Here is a 12,650-nt window from a genome sequence, read left to right as displayed (position 1 = left end):
TACAGGTTCATGGTTCTCCCTTCATCGGATTACAGCACAGAAAGAGGCCACTTGGGCCAACTGGTCTGTGGCTGTGTTTATACTCCACATGAGCCTCCTGCCGCTCTGATCACCTTTTCCCATGCCGCTCCGCGTGTCCTGTTATTCCCTTCTGCCCCGTGACTGCACCAAGCCTCCTTTTAAATGCATCAATGCAATCTGCTGCCCCCACTCACTCTAATTATTAAGTGACTGGTCTCAGAAAAATAAATGCTCCAATGAACAAGTAACTGTGTGGATTGTAGAAACAGTGACAATGCAAGACTGCCAAAGTGCCATCAAATTAAGGGAGCTGGTTCACTAAAGTAAAGGCAAGGAGCCTGTCCCTGTGTTCACACTACATTAAACGTCTTTCACATGAGGTATTAAGTGGAAGCCCTGCCTGTCCTCTCAGGCAAACATAAAAAAATCCCAAAGAAGAACCAGAGAGTTATTCCCAGTGGCCTGGCCAATATTTATCCCTCAGCAGATTATCTGGTCTCTATCAAATCGCAGTTTGTGGGATCTTGCTGTGCGTAAAGTGGCTGCCACAGTGACTGCACTTCAAAAAGTACTTCATCGGTTGTAAAGCGCTATAGGATGTCCTGACGTCATGAAAGGTACTATATAAATGCAAGTTCTTTCTCTCTTTATATAGTGGAGCACAGGAGTCCAGCGCAACAAACACCCGACTGCGCTAGAAGAGGAGAACTGATATGTAAAAGTCCCTGTGCCTAGACAGGGCTAGTGGGGCAATTGACAGTGTAAATGCACCAGCACAGACTGCTTCTATGTAAAGTTCTATCATCCCTGGCATACCTCAACTGCTAAGGCTCACACACACTATTTTTTCTCTCTCTGTGACAATGAATTTTTGAGTTATTGAGCTGGGTCTAAGGGTGTGACATGGAGATGAAAGCAAATTACTGCATGCCCTGGGGTCAAGACCCGGGCTTACCAGAGTTCTGAGGAGATCTATCCAGCTGTGAAGGGTCCTCTCTGTCTCTGTCTCGCTTGCTCTCTTTCTCTCTCTCCCTCACACACCTTCTCCAGACACACAATCGTTCATTTTTAACTGAATTTCTTCCCTCTTCCTCTCCTGGGTGCGATGACTCTTAGCCAGGTTGTGATTTGATGGGTCCCAACCACATTGCTGTTCTTCATTTGTGAACCTTGCCATTGTGTGTTGGCAGCCTATTTGGCCATGGGAGCATCACGTTGAAACCCGTCTTCAGCAGCCATCCACACACGCGCACTTTCCAGCAGGGGTCATTGAGTACTGGTCAAGAGTGGGAACTTAGGCTAATTTTTGCCCAATAAACATAAGTAAAACATTAAGCCTTTCAACAGCTTGTACTAATGTTAGCTGATTTTAATCATTGTTTCTTCTGTTTCATTACAATCCAATCCAAATTTTCTCCCAATTTGAGCTGAAATCTTTTACTGTTAGGGATCACTTGGTATGAGTTTGAAGTGAACTCGGGCAGATTTGCCTATTACTGACATTCACAGATTGAATAGTAACCAACCCATTGTAAAACAATGTAAAGTGAGCTCCTCAGATTGCAGCTGTTGGAACCATTTGCAACATTCTTCAGCAGATTAGTGGTAACATCAGGAAGACGATCAGTGTTGTGCATAACAAAGACAGCATTTTTTGACTTTGTGCAACAGTCCACACTTCAGGAACAGCATCCAGTCCTTAGAGAGGGTGCAGAGATTTTATTATATTCCTTCATGGGATGCACACATCACTGGCAAGGCCAGCATGCCGAATTGCCCTTGAGAAGGTGGTGGTGAGCCACTTTCTTGACTACATCTGAGTGGCTTGCTAGGCCATTTCAGAGGGCAGATAAGAGTCAACCAATTTACACACAGCAAGCTCCCACAAACAGCAATGTGGTAATTTGTTTCTGTGATGTTGATCACAGGGCAAATATTGGCCAGGACACTGGGGAGAACTCACCTGCTCTTTTTCGAAATTGTGTCATAGAGTCATAGAGTTATACAGCACAGAAACAGGCCATTTGGCCCATCGTGTCTGTGCTGGCCATCACGCATCTAGCTATACTAATCCAATTTTCCAGCATTTGGCCCGTACTCTTGTATGCTATGGCGTTTCAAGTGCTCATCTAAATACTAAGTGTTATGGGATATTTTGCAGGGCCTTGGTTTAATGTTTCATCCAAAGGATGAAACCCTCGGTATTGCACTGGAGCATCAGCCTAGATTTTTGTGTTCAAGTCCTGGAGTGGATCTTGAACCTAGAATCAGAAGTGAGAGTGCTACCAACTGAGCTGCAGCTGACACTGGGTAAAGATAGCAGATTCCCTTTTCTACAGGGCATCAGTGAACCAGATAGCAACATATATGACACAGAAGGAGGCTATTCAGCCCATCATGTCTGTGCTGGCTGAAAAAGAGCTATCCAATCTTATCCCACCTTCCTCTTGGTCCATAGCCCTGTAGCTTACACCATCTCAAGTACATTTCCAAATGCTTTTTAAACGTTATGGGGGTTTCTGCCTTTCCCATCCTTTCTGGTAGTGAGTTCCAGATCCCCACCACCCTCTGGGTGAACAAATTACTTGTCAACCCTACCCCTAATTCTTTCACAAATTACTTGAAAACTATGTCCCCACCACCACCACCACCACCAACCGCCACCAACCCCTCTCCCCCAGTTATTGACCTCTCTGCCAACATGAATAGGTCCTTCCTATCCATTCTATCTAGGCCCCTCAATTTTATATACCTCAATTAAATCTCCCCTTAACCTCCTCTGTTCCAAACTAAACAAACCCAACCTATCCAATCCTTCCTCATAACTAACATTTTCCATTCCCACCGACATCCTCGTAAATCATCGCTATACCTTTTGTAGTGCTATCACATACATCTTGTTTTATGATAAATCAGTAGTTTCATCGTCACCACTACTGACATTGTCATTTTTTAAAAACTACATACTGATTTAATGAATCGAATTTAAATTTCCCAACTGCTGTGGTGGGATTTGAACTCACGTCACATAAGCAGTCTGCAACTATACCCTAAATCATTTACTTGAATGGCAGCATGGATGAGGGATTTCACTTATGAGAAGAGACTAGAGAAGCTGGGATTGTTCTTCTTAGAACAAACGTGGTTTAGGGAAGATTTAAAAAATAAAGAGAGACTTGCATTTATATAATGCCTTTCATGACCTCAGAACATTCCAAAGCCCTTCACAGCCAATCAATATTTTTGACGTGTAGTTACTGCTGTAATGTGCGCTGCAGCCAATTTACACACAGGAAGCTCCCACAAACATCAATGACGTAATGACCAGATAATCTGTTATAATGATGTTGGGTTGAGGGACAAATATTGGCCAGGACACCAGGGAGAACTCCCCTGCTCTTCTTCACATCAGTGCCTTGGGATCTTTTACATCAAACTGAAAGCAAATGGGCCCTCGGTTTAACCTCTCAGCCAAAAGACAGCACCTCTGACAGTGCAGCACTGGAGTGTCAGCCTGGATTTGATGCTCAGGACCCAGAGTAGAATTTGAACCCATTATCTTCTGAGTGCAAATACTGAGCTAAGTCTGAAGTGTTCACAATTATGAGGAGTTTTGACAGAGTGAATAATGGGAAACTGTTTCCAGTGGTGGGGGAATCGGTAACCAGAGAACTCAGATTTAAGATCATTGGCAGAAGATCCGGAGGGTGTATGAGTGAGGAGAATTTACTATGTAGCAGGTAATGAACTGGAATTCACTGCCTGAAAGGGTGGCAGAAGCAAATTCAATAATAATTTTCAAAAGGGATTTGGATAAATACCTGAAAAAGAAAGATTTGCAGGGCTATTGGGAATGGGACAAATTGCACTGTCTTTCAAAACGCCAGCATAGGTACGATTGATTGAATCTTTCTGTGCTGTATCATTCTATGAACAGTTTACACCATTTGCAGCATACATTATAGTATGGAATTTAATGAAATATTATTGAATTGTAAACTATCATTTGGGGTCCTGTACCTTCTAATCAAGGTAAATGTTGCAAAGCATATGACTAATGGATTAATGGAAAGCTGTCACTTTATCACTGGGATTTTACTTTGCCAAGTAGTTTCCTGGTCTGTCTGAAGGAAACAGCCCCCATGTGCTTACTTTTAAAGTTGTAAGGGACTCTAACCTGGAGGTCTAGCTGCCCTACCAGTAAAAACATAGAAACCACGGAAACCACCTCCTTGAGCAGACAACACGTTTTATTTCATTCTCCAGCTGGGAAGGTTGATTTTGTAGAGTGCAGATAGGAGGGAAACACATGGGTTGAAATCCTCTCCTAAAGGCACCTTAAATGGATCAATTGTTCTGGTTACTGTAATGACTGAGGATTGTTCACAGTGACCCAGAGAGGAGACTTCCTGCACCTGTGCCCTGCCCTTTCTTCAGGACAGACTGCAGCCTTTGCCACACTGGGAGACAGACCAACACAATCAGCTTTGTAATGCAGTGCCATCTTTTTGGGATTTGCTTCTTTTCTTCAAAGCCATGTTATGGAGCCTCCCTCTGCCTCCTGACCCAAACGTCTAACTCTCCCATCTCCTGACCCCGGCCCATAACATCCAGTCCCCTAACTCCCACCAGTCTCCTAACCTAGGCTCCAGGAGGCAGTGGCGTAGTGATAGTGTCATTGGACTTGTAATCCAGGCACTCACCCCCCCCAGACTAATGCTCTGGCGACATGGGTTTGAATCCCACCACTGCAGTTGGTGAAATTTGAATTCAGTTAATAAATCTGGAATTATAAGCTAGTCTAATGGTGACCATGAAACCATTGTCAATCATTGTAAAAACCCATCTCGTTCACTAATGCCCTTTAGGGAAGGAAATCTGCCGTCCTTACCTGGTCTGGCCTACATGTGACTCCAGACTCCCAGCAATGTGGTTGACTCTTAACTGTCCTCTGAAATAGTCCAGCAAGCCACACAGTTCAAGGGCAATTAGGGATGGACAACAAATGCTGGCCTAGGCAGCAACGCCCACATCCCATGAACGCCACCCCCTCACCCCACCCCACCCCCCCCCCATCTCCAGTCCTGTGCCCCTAATGCCCTGTTCCTGGCTTCAACTCCCCCCGTCCTGGGCCCCTAACGCCCTCTGTCTCCTAACCTGGGCCTCACGCCCCCCTCTCCCAACCTCAACCCTGACACTCATCCCATCTCCTGACTGTGAGGGTGAAACCACTGGAGCTACAACTAACAGCTTCTAGAATCATTGAATTCTACAGCACAGCAGGAGAGCATTAAACTCATTGTATCTGAGCCAGCTCTCTGAAAGAGCTATCCACTGAGACCCCTGTCCTTTCCCCTTATCTTTAAAAAAAATTCTTTGTCAAATATTTATCGCCTTGCCTTTTGAAAGCTATTGTGGATTCTGCTTCAACTACTGTTTCCGGTCTAACAATCCTTTGTATAAGAATAGAATATTGCTTCAAACCTGATTTATCTTACGATCTTACATTCAACAACTTATTGACCAACGGTAATAGTTTTCTCTGATTTACTTGGATTAAATTCCATCATAATTTTAACAAGCTCTTAGCAGATCTCCAGTTAACCTGCATCGCTTTAATGAGGAAAAACTCCAGTTTATCTCGTTACTGTTGTGATCTGGAATGCACTGTGTGAAAGAGCACTGGAAGCAGACTCAGAGTAACTTTTAAAAGACAATTGGATAAACACACGAAGGGAAATATTTACAGGGTAATGGGGAAAAGAGGAGAATTAACTGGATTGCTTCACCAAAGGCATGATGGGCAAAATGGCCTCCTTCTGTGCAGTATCATTTTACGATTCTATGAATACAGCCTTTCATCACTGGGGTCGTCTTTGTGAATCTTCACTGCATACTTATCAAGGCCATGATAGCGTTCCATAGGGCATCCAAAACTGGCTTTCAATTACAGCTTAACCAATGATTTGTATAGGTTTAACATGACTTTAGTATCAGAGCTGTGTGGCTTCAGGAATATGCCTTTGCAAAGCAAAGATGCAGTGGTTTTTGTCCAGATTCATCCCGAGCAGCTTCGTAACACAGGATTCTGCGCCTTGAAGCTATTCGCAGGGACACATACTGAGATAAACGTCAACTGCCACAGTGAAAGACGCACTTTGGTCTGCCTGAAGCTTGCTGGTCTTCCACTGCAAATTGCTGCAGATTGGCACATTCCAAGGTCCAGGACTATGTGCTGAGGGACAGATCCACTCTAAAGGCTCCATGGGGAAAGGCCGCTGTGTAAGGCCCTCCCGCCATAGTATAGCCATAGGAGCTGGAACCCGTATAAAACCTCTTGGGCTGTAAGAACCAGAGAACGTTTGACACGGAATGTAAATGTACTTTGTAAATATAACCTATAATGGCAAGTGTAGTGAGACACCTCATGTACTGTATTGAAAGAAACTGATCTGTATTGCATTTTATGGAATGTATTTTTACAAATTTTATGAATGAAGTATATTTTAGGAAAAAAGATCAGAGCCGTGTGGTACTAAGTGTTATACACTCAGTAATTTTTTATCCTTTGGGGTCAAGAGCCCAGTCTATATATAAAAATTTCTTAAAGCCCTCTTTCGTTTTAGCCGATTTGTAAAACGAATCTCGGACTCCTGAAAATTCTTGTGGATAATCAGGAATTCTTACAGATAGACAATTGAGGCTCGACTGTAACAACTACTTCAGAAATCCCAACGGCAGATTTAAAAAAGCCTATTTTTATATGGGCCTTGTCCTGGATTCGTGAAACCGGGTCACCACACAGCAACTAGCAGTCCCACACACCTGGTGGCTTAAATTCGGCAAGTATAAAAATAACTTACAATGCTGTTAGTTCCTCAAATTTGGACTTGCTTACGAAGTCCCACCGAAGCAGAGAAATTGTGTGGTGGCTACAGTGACTTAAATTGATAATTGATCGCGTGTATATGGAGATAAATCACAGATTATCCGTGATCTCAGTGAATGGTAGAATAGGCTCGAGGGGCTAAGTGGCCTACTCCTGTATAGTAATGTCTTAAAAAGGCTATCTGCTGTCTAAATTTTGTAGAGGACTAGTTTTGATTGAAAGAAAATCTTGGGTGCGTTTTTATTTACTACTTTCTGTTGGTATTGTTCATGTTCAGACACACACTCACACACTCCCCAGTAATCCCTGAATAAAGGCTATTTGGATTTTGACAGGAATTTGGGCAATTCAGCCCTTATCAAGGTTTACACCTTGGCCCAGAGGTCTCCTCAATGCAGAGTCAAGATCAAAGATTTCCTGTCCTCACATTGTCACCTAGGCATCAAATACACCACCCCCTTCCTCAACCCTCCCCCACCATCCCCTCCATCTGAAGTACACAAGATCTGGACACGAGGAGATCATTTTTTGATGTGCGAGGAGGACGGGTTATAAAAGATGCAGATTGTTGACAGGTCGGGTCGGCTCCGGGAGTCTGGCTCATGGAGTGCTTCAAAGGGTTGAGGCGAGGGTTTAGAATTGAGAAAGGCCCCGGCCCCAGTGTGATGATATGCAGCTTTGTTCGTGATCTTGGCAGTGTGAGGCCTGGACAAACAGGCGGCTATTATACACTTGATGGATTTTCACAGCAGGTGTTTGCTTTTTACTTCCACAAAAATGTCCCTTTTGTCTCTCGTTACAATAGCTAGTGCAACCTCCAGAAATAAAATAAGCAAAATGTATCATTCATAGGCCCCCAACCGCTACAGGGTGGGGTTGAGATAGTGCCAGGGAAGGGGGGAACCTGGAACAGAGGGGAGAAAGAAGGAGGGGAAGATGAAAATAAAAAGATTGAACACGAACAAGGTGGAGCCAGTGCTGTTGAGTTACCATATAAGGTGCTTTGAATCTGATCCTATATTGCCTAATTTGCACCAAGTCCCGCTCACCCATCACCTCTGTGCACTCTGATCTATTTTAAATTTTAATTTTAAAATTTTAACCCTTGTTTTCAGATTCCTCCCTGGCCTTGCCCCCTCCCTCTTTCTGTAATCTCCTCCAGCCCCACAACTCTCGGAGATCTCTGCACTCCTCCAATTCTGGCCTCTTGTGCCTCCCTGATTTTAATTTTTTTTCCAAAAATCTACTTTATTCATAAAAGTTTGTAAATAGTACATTACATAACAGTTCAAAACAGTTCAAATTTGACATTTCGGAAAGTACAATAGCAATCAGCCTCTCTCGATACAGAACATGAGTTGCCTCCATTCCATTTTATATGCATTACACAGCAAATGCATATTTTGGTGTATACAGCCTGAAGGGTTTTCCATGGGTCCAGCCCCAGTATACTACAGTGGGAGGACCTTACACCTATTGAGCCTTTCCCCATTGCATCGGCTGTCCCAAGCTTTAGTGTGTCCCTCAACATGTAGTCCTGGACCTTGGAAAGTGCCAGTCTGCAACACTCAGTCGTGGACAACTCTTTGCGCTGGAAGACCAGCAAGCTTTGGGCAGACCAAAAAATGTCTTTCACCAAACTGATAGTTCTCCAGCAGTAGCTGATGTTTATCTCGGTGTGCATCCCTGGGAACAGCCCGTAGAGCACATACACCTGTGTTACAGAGCTGCTTGGGATGAACCTTGACAAAAACCACTGCATCTCTTTCCAGACCTGCTTTGCAAAGGCACATTCCAGAAGGAGGTGGGCAACCGTCTTTCCCCACCGCAGCCACCTCGAGGGCAGTGTGCGGAGGCGGTGAGATTCCGGGCGTGCAGGAGGGATCTGATGGGGAGGGCCCTTCTCACCACCAGCCAAGCTACGTCTTGGTGCTTGTTTGAAAGTTCTGGCAATGAGGCATTCTGCCAAATGACTTTGACAATCTGCTGAGAGAACCATCGGACAGGATCCACCATCTCCTTATCCCGCAGGGCCTTGAGGACATTCCATGCAGACCACTGCCTGATGGACTTATGGTCAAAGGTGTTTTTCTGCACAAACATTTCCATGAAGGATAGGTGGTATAGCACGGTCCAACTGAATGGAGCGTTCCGCAGCATCCCCGATTTTAATTGCTCCACCTGTCTAGACCCTAAGATCTGGAATTCCCTCCCTAAAGCTCTGGAATACCATCCCTAAAGCTCTCCACCTCTATACCTCTCTCTCCTCTGTTAACACCAGCTTTTGGTCATCTGTTCTAATATCTCTTTATGTGGCTCTGTGTTAGATGTTATTTGCTAACATTCCTATGAAGGTCTATATAAATGCATGTAATTCTTGTTATGCAATGTCATGCTGCAGCCACAGGCTTCTGACACCCAGGCCCCTTAAGCCAGCGGCAATGCTAAATTAAACATGTTTTGGCCAGCATTGGTGATGGCCCATGTCTTTAGCTGGACAGTAGTGAATCTGGCAGGTTTACTGTAGTGCTGCTGTCAGACTGGGGAGCTGCTTTACATCACTTACAAAATGGATCCTGTCTCGGAAGCAGTGACCCCAATGTACTGTTCTCCCCTGTTTACACATTCCTTCTGAAGGTGGTCTCTGACTGGTTAATAATGTTCTGAGTAGCTCGCCTCTGAGGCAGACGTTGTGGGTTCTAGTCCCATTCCAGAGACTTGAGCACAAAATCTGGGCTAATATTCCAACACACCACCGAGGGAGTGCTGCACTGTTGGAGGTGCTGTTTTTTCAATAATGTTAAACCGAGGCCCCATCTGACTATACTGAGTGTCATCGCACTTTGGGACATCCTGAGGTCATGAAAGGCACAAAACCCACCTTCCCCAGTCTCTCTTCCCCACACAATCTTCTCATTTTTCCCAATCCCCAAACTATTCCCCACTTTCTCTCTCCAGACCCCAATTCTTCACTCTCTGAAACCCATCCCCCTCTCTCTCCCAACTCCTATTCAGCAATCTTCCCCAACTCATTCCCCTCTCTCTCCTGACCCCATTCCCTAACCCCCCATAAACCATTCCCCTCGTCTCTCTCCCCTGACCCACCGTTTCCTACTCTCCTCAACCCCCATTCCCCACTCTCCCAACCCCCATTTCACAGTCTCCCACTGCCCTCTAACATTTTCTGTAGAGCTGGAAGCAGGAGCAGCAACGTGTTGCGTGGGAGTGGTGCTGAGAGAGGAGAAAACAGTAAAGGGTGCGTGTAAAACCTGGAGACTTTACTGTCAGAAAACAGTGAAATATTGAGTTCAAAATCATGAGGAATCTGGACAGAGTAGATAGAGAGAAATTGTTCCCATTGATGGAAAGATTGAGAACCAGAGCACACCGATTTGCGGTGAATAGCAAGAGAACTAAAGGCGACATGAAGAAAATGTTTACGCAGCAAGTGGTTAGGAGCTGGAATGCCCTAAGAGTGTGGCTTTCAAAAGAGAATTGGACAATTATCTGAAAAGAAAAAAATTTGCATGGCAACGGGTACAAGGACGGGGAGTGAGACTGGGAGAGCTGCTCTGGCAGAGAGCTGGCACGGACATAATGGGCCGAATGGCTTCCTTCTGTGCTGTAACCATTCTATGATTATTTGGCCGAATGCGGAACAAGGAGACGGAGATCTTGGATTCTGACTGAAAGAACCAAGGGAGAAGGAAGAGGGCTATTAGACCATGGGTTGCCTCACCATAAAGAATAGCCACTGTGAGATAGTGGAAGGGGGCACAAACTGGGGCAAAATTGTTGGTTGGGGGAGTGGGAAACATTAAAAAAAACTGTAGATCCAAGTAGAAATGACAGCAGAATATGGAGCTGGCTGTTAAACTGAAATAACACCAGAGGCCTGGAAGTGTTGGCATTAAATCAGAGACATTTCCCGTTGCAACGGTCTTTTGTGCGCGTGACGTAATCGCGTCGCCGGTACTGCGCTGACGTCCTCGCGGCCACGCCTGACGGCGCGGCGCGTGACGTCAGATGTAGCGGCTGGACTCTGCTCTCCAGCATGTGACTAACTGACAGGCTGCTCCCAGCTGGCGGTGAGAACTATGTCAGGCTATAGGCGGCTGGGCAGGACAGAGGAGCAGAAATGCAGCAGGTAAGGGCTGATAGGAGGCAGCAAGCAAGCAAGCAAGCAAGCACTGGCTCATTGTTACTGGTGTAGGCAGCAGTCAAGCAAGGATACTCAGGCTTTGCTAGCTGAGCCTTGGTGAATGTGGCACCATCACCACCGCTGCTGAGGTTGGCACATCCACCACAAAAACCTTCGCATCCGCTCACCCCTCCGAAGATGATGCCTCCTGTGCCAGGGTAAAATTCCATTGGCACCGGCAGACCAAAAGGTTGGGGTTTGGGGTGGGGTTCATTCTTCATCTGTGAACCCGGCTATTCAGCTGTGGGAGGCATCACAGACCATGCTGACCCTGCCCCGATTAGCACACATCAGGAGTCAGGCTCAGTTGATTTGCACTCACCATTAGCCCAGGGGCATTGAAACCACTTGAAGCATCTCTTCCATTGTCCTGGCCAAACTCAGCTGTGTCAACACTCAGTCCTTGCTGATCTGTATGCCTCAGGACCGTATCATGAGGTGCGGTTAGCCCCCTGCTACCCTAGGGAATAAGTCAAGCAAGGTATATGTTAAACTTTTTTTTTCAATCTTAAATGTTTATTTCCCGTGTGGTTTAGATGATTAGCCATATCTAGCAGAAAGGACGTGCCGAGTGGACTGGCCTGGTGATATGGCACTCCCAGTACCCTGTAACGACAGCTCAATGGGAAGCAGGGTTATATTGGTCCCCTCCCATTCACTCCCCCATCTCGGCTGTGCTGGTGTGGGAAGGAGGCCAAGTGGAGACCAGGCATCCTAGCTAGACCGTGTAACCTCTGAGTAGGTGGCTGTTTTCAGTGGTGGAGCCTAGCAATCAGTCTCTAGCCTGTTTGCCTCGTCGGTGAAAAAGGTACAGGAAGCCATGGGTGGGAATAAACTGCACCAGTTGTGAGCAGACTGTTCTGTGCTTCCAGACCCAAACTAGACCTTCTGTTTGTGAGACGATTCTGCCGCATCCAGGCAATCCTGTTCCCCTCTTGGTCATCGCAGAGTGTGCTGATGTTCGCTGTGCTGCTGTCTGTCACCCTCCTTGGTGAGTCTGATCTGTCCTAGTTTCGGCTGATTTCAGGGAGTTGCAATTAATCTCTAACTGTTTTCCATTCAAGTGCTGTGTATGTGGTCGAATTACAGGCTGTATTTTGTTCTGGTCACACTCACAGGGACTGACAGACTGATGGTAAAACTACAACAAACTTGGCAAAACTTCTGTAATTCTGTTCATAGAATGCCTGATCTGTGATCTTCTCATTTAATTATTATCCTACGATTTTGTCCCTTTCCTTCACACAGATGCAGCCTCCTGTACCTCAAATGATTATTATTAATGCCTGAGCTTTGATTGTGAGCGATCTCACTTAGTATACACACACTCACGCGTGCTCTGTCTCTCTTTACCAGGAAGGTTATTGGATGGTGATCTGGGGCAGGAGCCAACCCAGTTGTCCCCTTTCCTAACCCTGGTACATGGTAGGAAATGGTAGTTTTCCCCTGGCACTTCCAGGGTTCGATCAGCTATCTCAGGACGGGATCAAAGGTGTTACCTTCCTGGTCTCTGCTCAGCCTGAAGGGAATTGGGTATAT

At 45.6% G+C, this 12,650-nt stretch overlaps 1 protein-coding gene across 1 annotated transcript in view; it reads left to right on the top strand.

The window, feature by feature from the left end:
- The first annotated feature begins 10,956 nt into the window (after positions 1 to 10,956).
- abcd4 (ATP-binding cassette, sub-family D (ALD), member 4) overlaps positions 10,957 to 12,650 on the top strand; it is a 41,200-nt gene continuing 39,506 nt past the window's right edge. The window contains exons 1-2 of the mRNA XM_068038656.1: positions 10,957 to 11,057; positions 11,984 to 12,102. Coding sequence (XP_067894757.1) covers positions 11,008 to 11,057; positions 11,984 to 12,102 — 169 coding nt within the window. The 5' untranslated portion in view covers positions 10,957 to 11,007. The remainder of the gene's footprint in view (positions 11,058 to 11,983; positions 12,103 to 12,650) is intronic.

This window comes from Heterodontus francisci, chromosome 9 (assembly GCF_036365525.1).
Source record: "Heterodontus francisci isolate sHetFra1 chromosome 9, sHetFra1.hap1, whole genome shotgun sequence".
In the NCBI taxonomy this organism is placed as follows: domain Eukaryota; kingdom Metazoa; phylum Chordata; class Chondrichthyes; order Heterodontiformes; family Heterodontidae; genus Heterodontus; species Heterodontus francisci.
Note: the sequence above shows the minus strand (reverse complement) of the source record. Positions and strands in the feature narration are given on the sequence as shown.